Raw genomic sequence first — 14,991 nt, 5'->3', positions numbered from 1 at the left:
CGAAATGAGTTCCCTTTGGTTAACTATTAGCAACAATTTAGTGTGTGAAGGACTAGCTTGTACGAGTACAAATTTGCGTTGTTAATCGTTTTAAGTTAAATTAATATTAGCGCCTAAAGACTTGTACTAGTAAAAATTGCGTTCTTAATCGTTTTAAACTTCACTGCCTTCGAGCGCTGAACCGCTTACATTCTTAATTGGTTATGTGACGTAAGATTTGGGCTACTCACGTTTTTGATTCTTATATAATGTTTGTAAATTTGACAAGTCACGTTTTTTCTACAAGAACGGAAGTGCTGAAGCACAACTATAGAGTGACACTTTACAAGTCACGCGCTTTGATCACCCACAGCGGAAAGTATTCCCTTGAGAGTTAACAAGAATGCGATCCCTTCCGGTTCAGATTTGAGTCCACTAAACGCTATTCTCCTACTTTTTTGCTTGTAAACAAGCAAAGGAAGTCGAAAAAATGAAGTAACTCTAAAAAAGGTCAACCGTTGTCTGCTACTGAAGAAGCTATGGAACCCAATTGTGGGTACATTAATTTTTACATTTTACATTTTACACTAAGCATTTGTTTTCAACAGTATTGGACTACATATGATATGAAAAAAGGGACGCCTAATCGCAGGTTACATGTGATAGAGTGTCCAAGACGGAAACGTCTGAAGTATTGTTGAAATCTTAAAACTGGTTCAAACAAGAACACGAGTTCAAACTTTCCTTGTGGTTTACAGTATAAACGACTCTCGTCGAATTTAGACCTGCTCAAATTTTCATGGGTGTGAACGCTAATTTCCGCATGTTCGACAGGCAGATGATATAAACTCGCGTACTCTAAGCCCGTTTGACTGCGCAATGATAATAGTCGATAAGAGTAAAAGTAAACTCTTGTGCAGCTCTTATCCCTTAAGTCTCGTCCACTCCCTTCTTCACTGATCTTATCTCTACGGTTGTATAAACTAAATAAGAAAACTACTTAGGAACGTTGTCATTCTTTAGGTGGTGTCAACAGGACTTGACCCCAATCCTCACTCACCTCAGACACAACGCGTATGACGCCAATAGCTCTGCTTGTGACCTGGCACTAGTTATGAAGGGACATCCAGAGTATACAAGAACAAGATGAGTGGTTGTCTTTTGGAAACTGCAATTCGGCCACAAGCATCAAAAAACTGAAATGATCCAATGGTCTACGTACTACGTTTAATTTTTAGCAAAACAACCAGAAGAATTCACGGGACTGCTAAAAAGGCAAGGGATTTTTCAAGAAACCGGATATTGTAAAAGAGCTACTTCACGGAGAGTGTAACTTGAAACTGATTTTAGCACAAAACAAGTTCGTCGTTCACAATCTTTCCCAGTAATCTTCTCTGTCAGAGGCAATCCGGCTTGTTTTTCCTTTTTGCTTTATCATGATCTCTTTGCAGGGTTGCCACAGGTCAGGAAATGGTCAGTGCCTTTCTTCACACAAATAGGTTAATAGATACCGTCAAAAACGTTGGGACAACCTTTTAGTTTTCTAATGCTGTTCAAGGGACCAAACAGATTATGTTACTTTTATGAGAACCACCGATGAAATTTTGGGATCGACTAGAAAATATATAGCCACTATTATTGTTAAAACGAAACTGATAGTTTGAGTCTGGTCAGCATTTGTATTTTAATGTATAGCACTGTAAAATTTAGCCTGGAGAACAGGTGGTTTAGCTGAGAACAGCGCAGATAGAACGAGAACGCCAACCGCGAGGGCGAACGCGAAGTGCAAAACGAAAAGTCGTCATCGCTGTTTAATCGCGCGCTTCCTTGCTCTAACCCAATAAACCGCCTTCTAAAATTGTACTGGGTAATTGGGAGGAATGATTAACAATTGGTTCATGCTTTAGCGTGCTCCATCGACTTATGGAGCACGCGGAAGTTTGGAGAGCACGAAAGAAGCGTAAGAGTTGCCCGAGGCGATAGCCGAGGGCAACTCTAGCTTCTTGAGTGCTCTCCAAACTTCCCAAGTGCTCCATAACTCGATGGAGCACAGCTAAAAGCATGAACCAATTGTTTTATAACATTGCCGGTGGAATTGTGCATCAAAACCGGCCGCGGAAAAAAAAACTGTTTATTGTGTGCAGTGTGAGAAGTGAGAACATAAACTTAGCGGTCGAGCAATAAATTACACATGTTCAAGTTTACACGATTGGAGCAGTTTGTGTCAAATGGTTGATAAATTGACTAAGTTTATACGGTGTCAGAGCGAAGGGAAAAAAATGACGAAAACAGCAAATACTGCTGTTGATTCTGAGGTTAGTTTTCGCTGAATTAAAATTAAAATGTTTACTCCCGAGTGGAAGAAAATTAAAACAAAACAACCTCGAACAGCCGAACAGATTCCAAGGGTTAAAAGAGTCAAAGAATTCGGTTCCATGCTTAGTTTTAAGTATTTCTGTGGACCGACTTTATGTGTAATTGTTGGAAATAAACATTTATTTTTGAAAACGGTAGTTGAATGAAGCGCCCGATGAAGTAAATTTTTCCCGAGCGGCAAAATCACAACAGAGCCGTTGACACTTGGCTTTCGATGGCTTAAAACGCGAAAACTTTCGTCAGGCAGCTAGGTTTTAGTGCCATCGAGCTGTTGTCATTCATGGTTGGCCCATTCAGTCTTCCACGTTAGGGCCGTGAAAAATGATTTTCGTCCTTCGAGACTCGCACGTTAGTTGTTGTTGTTTGAATGAAGAAAAGCACACAAACAACTTTGATGGCAAAATCGAATTTATTTTCTCTTTCGCTCTCCGTCTCGTACTTTCAAATATTTTGTTGTTAAAGCGCTTTTTACTATTGAATGTAATTTTTTCACTTCAGTTTTCCATTTCCGGCTGAACGTTATTACTGGTTAGTTATACTCTCATCAATCAGTGAGAGGAAGTGCTCTTTCTTGGAAATCGGATGAAAGCCCCAAACAATCGTGGTTTGGCTGACGTGATTTTTTTTTTTTTGCTCTTGCAACTGGTTACATATTTTCCTGAGCTTGCCACAAGTAACAAGTTTTTTCGCGCTTTCCGCCAGTAGCATATTTTCCCGCGCTTACCACCAGTAACACCGCGCTTTGCGCCATTTACATGCTTTTTCTCTCGCTTATTGCGTTTACCGTACCCAAATTCGCAAGTAGCCAATCAGAAGCGCGATTTACTGTCCTGATATCCTACGATATCAAGTCACTGACCTGATATGCCACCATATCACGGTCACTTTGAAGTAAAGAAGTGTTACTGTACGATGAAATGAAAAGAGGTTTACCAATAAAACAGAACTTCGTAATTTAAATTAAGCGGTGTTTAGCGGTCGTAAAAAGAGAAAAACGTTCCCGCCAAAACTAAACTTGAGCGCGCTCGCCAATTGCGCGATGTTTGCCGATGAGTACTGAGACATTCAGACTGAAAAATGGAGTCGGAATTTCTAAATTTTTCGCTGAATTTTAATCTTGAAAATTTAGAGAATGAAACTCTGAACAAACGAGTGAAAAAAAAAGGCAGAAGAAGAACTTGGTAAAAGTGTTGAAGACCTAGTCAACACAATTTGCAGTACGTACCTTGCAAGCATGGCATCAACAGAGCGATAAATATAACCGGAGTTTAGGCTGAATTTGGGTACGGTAAATACCTAATCGTACCTTTTTGGTATGCTTCGGCTGCATATCAGGCTCGTTTGGTCTCGCCATGGGTATTTTGGCTCGACTGCGTCTCGCCAAAATACGAACCATGGCTTGACCAAACTCGCCTGATATACCGCCAAAGCGTACCAAAAAGGTACGATTAGGTATAATTATTATCGGTTTCATGATTTCCCGCGTTTGCTATCGGTGTTTTGAGTTTACATGGCGTCATTAAGATACGCGATGTTGTCTAGTGTGAGAAAAGTGCCATGATTCTCTAGAAACGAAATTTGATGTTGTACTCAGATCTCCTTTGCATCTGGTTACGGATTAATGAGATTTCAAAGGGTACTTATTCCACGGACCTGGAAAATTTACAGATGTTGTTTGCCACTACTCAGTATTCTGCGAGAATTGTTTAAGAGATGTAGGCTTTACGTTAGTGTAATTGACGCCAAGAGTTAGATGTTGTTCGCTCTTGAGAGATAAAAAGCTGTAACCAGCATTTGAATGGTGATGTATCAGGAAAGTGTGAGAGATTCAAATCAAAACGCAGGAAAATGGGTGGGCTCGAACCAAGAACAAGAGAAACAGCAAACCAAAAAATGAACAACCTATAAACCACTGCGTTGAAGTCTGCACCGTGGGCCGGCCCTTGTCGAGTGGAGGTGGCTTGCGTGTTTGCCCGAAGAGCTTTATGTGCCAGCTAAGCAAGAGGTTCGGCTCTTTAAAGGGTAACCCAAACTGGATTTAACAGTCGAAAGGCCCGACTTCAGTATATGAATTTATACGTCTCCTGGTCTGGAAACTGACAACACAATCATAGCAGACGCCTCGAAGTGGAATGGTTTTCACACTGAAAGATAATGACAAAATGACAAACTGCGGTACCATGTCAACGACCTCTTCTGAAAGCCAAGCAGATCATCAAGATGACTTGTTGGGTCATCAGACGCACGCATGTTCGTAGCAAAAGCAGCACACGTAGCAGCTGGGATAAAGATCTACAAAGGTAGCTCTGGTTACAGTGTTGTCAAGATAAACTAAAAGGTAAGTGAAACTTAAACATGCTATCAGACTCTTCTTTGAAAGTGAAACGCTCGTCGCAGGAAAGGACATATACCTTCATAAAAAATCACTTTTATTTAGGTTAAATAAAATATAGTTTCTACCTCTAGTGTGCTTTGAACATTTACTCAATTGAGTCAACATAAAGTCGACAAACAATTTGTCGTCATAATGTTACGTAAAACTGAGTCATGATAGTGTATTCTTCGTAATTTACAAAGCTCAAATAGCTTTTATTGATTTGGATTATTACTTTAATAACGACCAAAAGCAGGTTTCAATATTCAACGAAGGTGGTGTAGTGATTTCTGACAAGTAATTCATCGCCTTAAACCTTTGAGCGTCTCCATTCGAGAAAATGTTTTGTAAGAAAATCAATTTTTTTTTTTTTTTTTAAGTTTTTTCTTAGTCAGGTGTCCACAATTAGTAGAGGGGACTTTTCCCCTCAGCTAAACATTTTTAGACACGATAATAAAGTTATTCATTCATTCATTCATTCATTTTTACACCTGACCTAAAATTGTTGAATTTGATATTCGAACGCATATGATGAGGTGGATTACTTTCTAGTAAACGGACGAGTCGCATTGTTATCTGCCTGAACAACTAAATTTCAAGGTGTATAACGTATGGTCCCTAACGTGTATAGGTGTATAACGTATGGTATGGTCAAGAACCCTCCGATCAACACACTCTTCGCGCCTTAACCCTGTCAAATTCCAGCTTAAGTCGTATGGGTCTCGAGTTTTTGCTGTTTCGTCGCCTAAACTCTGGAACAGTCTACCTCTTTTTATCCGCTCATGTGACAATTTAAGTTCTTTTAAATCAAAACTCAAAACTTATCTTTTTCCGGATAAGGAAAACACTAGAATCGTGGCATACCAAATGGTGACTCCAAATGCAGACAACAATTCCTGCCAGGGGGGGGGGGGGGGGGAGAAACGAGGTCTGGGACCGAGTAGCGATACTCTCACAACTTGCAAAGCGATCAATTCACGATGTAGTCAGCGGTTTTTGGACGATGATGCAACAGGCAATCTTTTCCCGCGAAATGGAAGCTGCTACGTCGTGAAATCACTTATTATAAAGGGGTTCAATTCTCTTAACTAAAAATCTAAAAGCAGCGTGTTTAAATCCGAAAATTTTGTCATCGTCGTGTAGTTTTAAGAACGCAAAATTTTGTGATGCCGTGCTACTTTTCAGTGCTGAAATGCAAATGTTTGTACCACGATTTTCAACTGGCCCACATGGGGATTGTAAATGAAGTAAAACAAAGAAAGACCAAGTCAACAAACAACCTCGAAACAATAGAGCAAGAACAATAGCTCCGACCAGCGCGGCAATATTCGATCGCCACGTTTTCATTATCATTCCCGTGATGGTTTTATTTCATAACAAACACCACATATTGACACCAAGAACCTTTCCGGAGAAATTTTCGCTGCTTTAAAGACAAAGCTTAGAAAGTCTTTTTTATTACTACATATATAAACAAATCGAACTCTCTCACTGGTCCCATGTTGTTATTGTTTTGGCAAGTTCACAAAGAAAGGAGATGCTCATGCGCCTTAGAGACATCCGCTGACTACCGCCCCGATGATTGCTTTGCAAGTTGTGAGAGCATCGCTCAGATTTCATATAAGAGAATGTATGGGAAGTTGCTTTCCCCCCCCCCCCCACCCAGATTTCTGCCCACTCCCTGGGCAGTACAACATTTTTTCCACACACATTCATAATTAACTTACAAAGTCCATTCTTTTTTAATCTTACACATTTATATTCATTATCGTTATTTACTTTTACCCGTCGAAGACATTGTTCTGTTGCAGACGTAAACAGTAGCTCAAAGAGAATTAATTTTGGCAATGCTTTCTTAAATTGACTGCCCAAAAAAGTATCGCTAGTTTTATTCTAGTCAAAAACCTAGGCAACAATTTCTTAGAACAGTTTAAACCAAAAATTTGCGAAATCCCGTGGAAAGTTAAATGGCAACTCGAGCCAGCAGTAGCTTACAAAATTTGAATATAAAATTCATCACGCAATCATTTAGCGTGACAGGAAATAATTCAGTTGTTTTCAACATCTCCCGGTCACGCTAACCTAATTTTTATTCAAACCATTCTGGTTTGAAAATTACACAGACACAAGTTGCGTCTTATTAGAGCTATTTTTATGATGCTCGATCATTCTCCTTTGTTATTGGTAAAAAAAAAAGGTTAAGTCTGCTTCGAGCCTAGTGGCCCATACAGGCCGGAGCTTATCCCGATTTCCGTAGCATAAAGCGACTGAGAGTATTGCTATTCCCCCCTGGATGGGATGCTAGTCCATCGCAGGGTTACCCCCCAGTAGTAAATTCGCCGGTACCCATTTATACGCCTGGATACAGAGAGGCACTGTGAGAGTAAAGTGTCTTGCCCAAAAACACAACGCAGCGCCCCGGCCAGGCCTCGAACCCGACTCGGAGGCGAGCGCGCTAACCATTAGGCCACCGCGCCTCCCCTCCTTTGTTATTGCTACAGTATAATCTTCATGCAAGTTCAGAGAATTGGCTGTACTGGAATAAAGACACGTTATATCTCTTAGTGATTCTTTACTTTTAATATTCTCATTACCTGTAGTAAGGTTCTAGAAATTAAATGTTTATCGGTATTGTGAATTACATTCCATAAACAGTCTCTTGGCTGTAAAATAACAAGCGTATTTCTGAAGCAAGTAAAAGTGGTCCTTTATACAAATTCTTTTTAATGATCTTGTGATTTCTTAGAAATACAACAAATATTCTTGGAATCAAAACATTAGCAATAATGGCCCAAGAACAATTTTTCTCAGATTCAAAACTCGTCAGTCACTCCAGGTTTTTCCCAGAAACAGTAATTTGAGTAGTGGAACTTTGTAAACTTTGCTCAAGTCGGTTATTGATGAACAATATGTGTTGTCCCAAATTAAAATATTTATTCTCTAAAGGAAAACAACAATTCGGGAAATTGACCATATTTAACATTCGTTTCATTGTAGCTTTTGTATTTCAATTTCTATGGGTACGCCTCGATAAACGTAAATGTTACTCCTCGACGTTTAACAGAACTGATACCGTCTCGTCCACCTACCGAATCAGGTCCTATTATTTTAGCCCATATCTCGTACGTGGTGTTTCTCATTAAAGTGATTTTTTTGTCAAACAACACTTCAAAACCATAGTAGCTATATTTCTCGCACCGTAATAGCTCTGAGGAAAGTTGTCCAGTTTGAAACACCAAAACTGTTTTACTTGTGACCTCTGTTAGCTTCAATTCTACAGAGTAAGTATTACTCTCACCGCCAAATAAGCACACTCCGTGAAGCTCAATATCTTTATCCACAGAGAATTTAATGGCATCGTATATTCCATCACCATGAGTATAACGAAAATGTTTTTCTAACGAGCCAAATCTGCAACATCGTTGAATATCTCCGCCCAAACCAGATCTTTTGGTTTCTGGGAATCCCACCGGACAACTCGCAACTGAACTCAGATGTTTGATAATACTGACGACTTCTTTTGGTTTCAAGATTTCACTGTCTAACACCAGACCAGCGAAATCTTCTTGCTTCATCGTTGGAAAGCGTATTCCTTTAATCACTTCTTCTCCGAGAACTCTTCTTTTTATTGCACCATCTGCCTCTAAACCTTGCCTCTCACACTCCTTTGTTGCCCACAAGTCAACAGCTTTAAACAGCTCTATCTCTTCAATCGTCAGAGTGTCTCTTGCTACTACTGCTTAAGTAAGGAACTCTCAATTGTCGCAAATTCCTTTGACTTCACGGCCGCTTCTGTCTGTTTATCGATCACTTTCCAGCATCGTTCCACCAGGGTTTTCTCTTCATATTTCTGGGCAGAGGGCAGGATGTTGAAAACATTCGACGGATCTAAATTATCTTGAAGATATTTCGCACATTTGTCAGCCAGCGAAGGCACTATGTATTTCTTCGCCAAATACAACACTCCCATCACATTACTTCCGCTCAAGATTGCTTCATCGCTGTACATGTAGCGAAACATCTCCAACAGACTCTCGTACTCACAGTCAGGCAGTTCAATAGAGTCTCCAGTCTCTGCCAGCTCACCGTAAAACATGGCTTCAAACACAGGACTGCTAATCGACAGCACGAACTTGTGAGCTGGAATCACTTGTTTACTTTCACTTTCGCCGTCAGTCTTGCGAACAACAAACTTCACATCGCTGAAAAGATCGTTGTTGAACATAAACATGTTTCGTTCTTTGATGGTGGGTCTTGTTGTTTGCCAGTTTTTCTCGACGACAGCCATGGTTTCTGTACTGAGATTGACGAACTATAGACGAAGGATGTCTCAATTTGGTAGACACTGTAGTTTTCGTGGAAATTTGAGACGCAACTCGAGCCAGCGGTGGTCTAGCAAATTTGAATATAAAATTACTTAACAGAAATTCATCATGCAATCATGATCAGTTAGCGTGACACAGAAATATTTCAGTTTTTGTCAACATCTCCCGGTGATGCGCGCGAACTAATTTTCTTGCGACCATTCTTGGTTGAAATTTCACACAGACAAGTTGTGTTTTATATTATGGGAGCTATAAAGTTACAAAAGACTGTTTGGGAAAGCAGTAAATGCAGTGGTGTTGTTAGTGAATGAAAGAGTGATTAATTGTGCCTAAGGGCTTGATTTATTTTGAGTGTTTATAAATGATAAAAGAATAACAATTGGGATAGCTGTGATGGTAGACTGAGCATACGTTGAGAATATTCATCATTGTCTGTTCGTATTCCACGTTCGGTGCTTCACTTTGTTTACATCAGACGACTTTTAGTACAGCGACTTCCTCTGAATGACATGCTTCTTCTTCTTCTTCACAAGCCTTTTTTTACTAACTTGCGCTTACAATTCCTCGGCAATTTTTTATTTTCCTGAGTGTCCGAAGAGACAGCAGTGTAAGATTATTTGAAATTTTATTGTCAAAGTCAAAAATGTTTTCGGAGGTCAAAAAGCGCAGTTTACTTGTACTTTACTGTAGCGAGTCGACGTATAATTAGGAAAAAAAAAAATAAATATAAACCAACAACGAGTTACTTGTCTTCCCTTAAGTACCAGAGGAAGATCAAATAAAAAACCGAAGGTTTTCGACTAAAAGTCGTCATCAGTGACGTCCTTTTTAGTCGAAAACGTTCGGGTTTTTATGCAATACAAATTTTTCTCAGAATCGAAACTCGTTAGTCCCCCCCCCGCGCACGGACTCGGGGTTTTACAGACACAGTAATTTGAGTAGAGGAGCTTTGTCAGCTAGCTTTACTCGAATTGGTAATTAAAGGGACTATGTCACAGGGATTTCGCAGTTTTTTGGTCTAAACTGTTCTGAAATAAGTGGAAGGCAACTTCACCCTAAATAAGCATTGTCTTTGAACATTAAACGGAAGATATAAGCTTTATTTGGAGATAGAAATCAAACTTCGGCTCTAACGATTTTTTTTGAAGGCGCGTGGAACAACTTGAAAACGTTGGCTAACGTTTTCAAATTGCAATCCATTTCCATCGGAGCCAGACTGCATCAGAGCCAAACGCGCTTTTAAACAGTTTAAGTGCTCTAAAAAAGCAATTGTTAATAAAAATGGACCAATATTTTTAGGTTTCCTACGACACAAATATAAATTTGGGCAGTTCAAAAATCTCCCGACTATCCCTTTAATGAACAGTATGTGTTGTCGCAAATTCAAATATTTATTCTCTAGAGGAAAACAACAATTCAGGAAATTGACCAGTTTTGACCTTCGTTTCATTCGGTCCATTAAAATACATGTTCCACTCCAAAAACGTAAATGTTACTTCTTGACAATCAACAGAATCGATACCGTTTTCGCCACGAAACGAATCAGGTCCTGTTATTTCAGCAAAAATCTCGTACTTGGTGTTTCTCTTTAAAGTTATTTTTGTGTCAAATAAGACTTGAAAACCGAAATAGGTAAATTCCTCGCAATGTAATAGCTTCGACTGGAATCGTCCAGTTTGAAACGCCAAAACTGTTCCATTCGTGGCCTCTTTTAACTTCAATTCTAAAGAGTAAGAATTATTCTCACGGCCAAAGAAGCACACTCCGTGTAGCTCAATATCTTTATTCACAGAGAATTTGACGGCATCGTATATCTCCTTACCATAATGACGAAAGTGTTTTGACTTCGAGCCAAATCTACAACATCGTTGAATATCTCCGCCCAAGCCAGATCTTTTGGTTTCTGGAAATCCAACTGGAGAACTCGCGACTGAACTCAGATGTTTGACAATACTGACGACTTCTTTTGTTTTTAAGATTTCACTGTCTAACACCACGCTAGCGAAATCTTCTAGCTTCATCGTTGGAAAGCGTATTCCTTTAATCACTTCTTCTCCAACAATTCTTCTTTTTACTGCACCATCTGCCGCTAAACCTTGCCTCTCGCATTCGTTTGTTGCCCACAAGTCAACAGCTTTAAACAGCTTTATCTCTTTAATCGACAGAGTGTCTCTCATGACTACTGTTTCAAGTAAAGACCTCTCAATTGTCGTAAATCCATCAGATTTCACGGTCTCTTCTGCCTTTTTATCAATCACTTCCCAACATCGATCTACCAGGACTTTCGCTTCATATTTCTGTGCAGAGGGCAAGATGCTGAAAACATTTGATGGATCGATGTTATCTTGGAGATATTCTATGCATCTATCAGCAAGTGAACGCACCATGTATTTTTTTGCTAAATACAATACTCCCATCACATTACTTCCGCTTAAGTTGACTTCATCGCTATACATGTAGCGAAACAACTCCAACAGACTCTCGTACTCACAGTCAGGCAGTTCAATAGAGTCTCCAGTCTCCGCTAGCATACCGTAAAACATGGTTTCAAACACAAGACTGCTAATCGACAGCACGAACTTGTGAGCTGGAATCACTTGTTTACTTTCGCATTCGCCATCGGCCTTTGGCACAACAAACTTCACATCGCTGAAAAGATCGTTGTTGAACATAAACTTGCATTTTTCTCTGATGGTTGGTCTCGTTGTTTGCCAGTTTTCTTCGACAAAATACATGGCTTTTTTTTTGTGAGGACGCTGCAGTCTAAACGGCTACACGAACTTTCAGTCCCTCCCGTGAAGTGTTCGTGAAAACTTGGAGCTCCTTCGGTGTCAACGTGAGGCTGCGGTAGTTATTCAACAGGAAAACTATCGTTAGCTATTATTCAACAGGAAATGGAAACGCATAAAAAATTTGAGTTGTCTTTTCGAAATACCAGAGAAACTGCTGCTCTGTATACCAAGGTTACTCACGTCGTTTTTAATTGGTTGAGAAATTAAAATACGTAAGAAACTCCTGCTTTTTACGCGTCTGTCTTTAAACGAAATAACAAAATTCAGACAGCGACATGCGGACCATTCTTTAAAATTGCGACACGACAAGCTTTGAAATTCAGACAGGAGACAATTATATCTACAAAAAAAAAGGGCCTCATTAATCGCGCTCTGAGAAACAATGTTATAAGAGAAACAGTGTTAGCTATAAACAGAGGGTTTTTATTTATAATAAAAAATTTAAGAACGATCTCTGGCTAAAAATGTTTAAAAATATACGAGCTTTCGACTGTTAGATCTACAGTCTTCGACGGGTAAAAATGAATGACGAAATATGATTATAAGTGTGTAAGAATAAAAAAGAATGGACAATGTAAATTGATTTTGGATGTGTGTAAACAAAGAATGTTGTATTGCCCAGGGAGTGGGCAGGAATTGTTGTCAGCATTTGGAGTCTTTAATGTAACCTGTATTTAAGTCTTTATTTAATCTGACCTAAATTTAAGTCTTGAAAAAAAAAACATGATATTTCGGTCATAATTAAGCCGACGACCGCTCTACCACAACAGTTCCCGGCCCCGAAGTTTCGTCCTGCTCCGAATTCACAATCTAACGTTGTTTACAAAATTCCTTGCTCCGACTGTTCATGGTGTTATATCGGTGAAACTAGCAGAGCGTTGAACACCCGAAGAAAAGAACACATAAGAAATGTCAAAACAGCGGCTAAAGGCTCCTCAATTGCGAACCATGCGTCCGGTCCCGAACATTCTATTGACTTAAACAACACCTCCTTAATTGACAAAGGCAGTATTCAAATAAGGAAAACATTAAAATCGTGGCATACCATGGTGACCCCCAATGCTGACAACAATTCCTACCCATCCCCTGGCAATACAACTTTTTTTACACACATTCAAAATTAATTTACATTGTCTATTTTTTTTATTCGTACACATTCATATTCATATTTCGTCATTCAATTTTACCCGTCGAAGACTGTAGATCTAACAGTGGAAAGTTCGTTTATTTGTAAACATTTTTAGCAAGAGATCGTTCTTAAACCTTTCATTATTCTTACTCCTAGCTACGCCCTATTTTTACTTTTATATATTGCTCGAATTTCAAAACCTCCTGATCACGCTTACTGGAATATCTCGACCAATCAAAAACGGTATGACTTACTTAGGTTCACAAAGCAGGAGTTTCTTGGGCACTTTAATGTTGACGTGACTCTGAACCAAGTACACAAAGCAGGAGTTTCTCGGGCACTTTAATGTTGACGTGACTCTGAACCAAGTACACAAAGCAGGAGTTTCTCGGGCACTTTAATGTTGACGTGACTCTGAACCAAGTACACAAAGCAGGAGTTTCTTGGGCACTTTAATGATGACGTGACTCTGAACCAAGTACACAAAGCAGGAGTTTCTTGGGCACTTTAATGTTGACGTGACTCTGAACCAAGTACACAAAGCAGGAGTTTCTTGGGCACTTTAATGTTGACGTGACTCTGAACCAAGTACACAAAGCAGGAGTTTCTTGGGCACTTTAATGATGACGTGACTCTGAACCAAGTACACAAAGCAGGAGTTTCTTGGGCATTTTAATTTTGACGTGACTCTGAACCAAGTACACAAAGCAGGAGTTTCTTGGGCACTTTAATTTTGACGTGACTCTGAAGCAATTACACAAAGCAGGAGTTTCTTGGGCACTTTAATTTTGACGTGACTCTGAAGCAATTACACAAAGCAGGAGTTTCTTTGGCACTTTTGACGTGACCGTGACCCTGAACCAAGTACACAGAACAGGAGTTTCTTGTGCATTTTGAGAGGGGCCGTTTAAATCAATTTAAATTTAAAATTCTTTGACAGATTTATTTAAAAAACGACGTGTTTAACTTTATTACACAAGAGCAGGAGTTTCTCGTGCATTTCATTAAGAAACTGTTTTAATACTTGACCGATGAAAATTTCTCGACTCGTTCTTAAGTGATCAAAAATTCTCGATCACTAAAAATATTTTTCTACTGATTACTCGACCTTTACGAGATATTATTTTCGGACTGCTGTCCGCCGTTTTAAGCATTCTTCGTTAATTTTTCAAAGGTGTGCATTTTTTTGTAAAGGTGTGTATTTATTAATTCTGTCGTAGAAAGTGTGTGGCCAAACAGCGTGCGTTTGTCAACAAAATGGCGGCCGCTTCTTTGCTTTTCAAATTGTCTGTGAAGATTGACTTGGATAATTTATAATTTCAACTTCCCAATCGAGGAGCAGTAAAAGAAAAGCTAAACAGATCTAACTTTCGAGTTTGTTTATATGCATCAGTAAAGCAACAAAACTGTAGCGAATTCAAGGTTTCTTCCTTGCGGGCGACTTGTTCAACGTTTCATATATTTTCAAACAGTTCACGTTTTCGAACTGTAAAAAAAAAAAAAACAGAGTTTACCTGACCTTCCAAACGGCCCTTCCAGTTTCGAGCAAGTAACGGTTTTAAAAAATCGTGAATGAAATGCAAAGGCTCACACAGAAGTCAATGCACTGTGGTACAGATATCAGTTATCCGCGTGTGACGTGATTTATATTTATTTCATCATTCAATAGAAACAAGAGCGTGTCTTGTTGCACGGTTAAGTTTTGAACGTCTAGTAGATTTATACTAAAACAGTTAGATCATTCGCTCTCGATTTCTGTGCGTGATAGTCAACTATCAACCGATAGAAATCTCCAGCTCATAATCTAATTACAGTTAAATAGAAAACAGTGGGAGAACCAATCAGATCCGATGATTTCTAATATAACACGACCGACTGAGTTTCTACTCATTGCGATAAGTTTGATTTATTCCATTAGATTTCTATTTCGCCTTTGTTAACTTTCCTTTTGAATAACGATTTCAACCTCTCGTCGCGATAGTTTGTCTTAATTGCTCGTCCATTTCGATGGTGTAT

General features: G+C 39.3%; 2 protein-coding genes and 1 pseudogene across 2 annotated transcripts in view; 1 reads left to right on the top strand and 2 right to left on the bottom strand.

The window, feature by feature from the left end:
• The window catches only part of LOC144646176 (acyl-CoA dehydrogenase family member 11-like), a 117,213-nt gene that overhangs the window by 99,766 nt on the left and 2,456 nt on the right, over window positions 1–14,991 (top strand). The gene's annotated exons all lie outside the window — the stretch shown is intronic.
• Window positions 7,318–9,900, bottom strand: LOC144645584 (BTB/POZ domain-containing protein 6-like; annotated as a pseudogene).
• Window positions 10,355–11,887, bottom strand: LOC144645580 (BTB/POZ domain-containing protein 6-like). The gene has a single exon (XM_078505157.1). It carries the CDS (start codon window positions 11,787–11,789, stop codon window positions 10,446–10,448), a length of 1,344 nt encoding a protein of 447 aa, XP_078361283.1. The 5' UTR covers window positions 11,790–11,887; the 3' UTR covers window positions 10,355–10,445.

The sequence above is a fragment of the Oculina patagonica genome, chromosome 3 (assembly GCF_052425735.1).
Source record: "Oculina patagonica isolate OP01 chromosome 3, crgOcupat, whole genome shotgun sequence".
Classification (NCBI taxonomy): domain Eukaryota; kingdom Metazoa; phylum Cnidaria; class Anthozoa; order Scleractinia; family Oculinidae; genus Oculina; species Oculina patagonica.
Note: the sequence above shows the minus strand (reverse complement) of the source record. Positions and strands in the feature narration are given on the sequence as shown.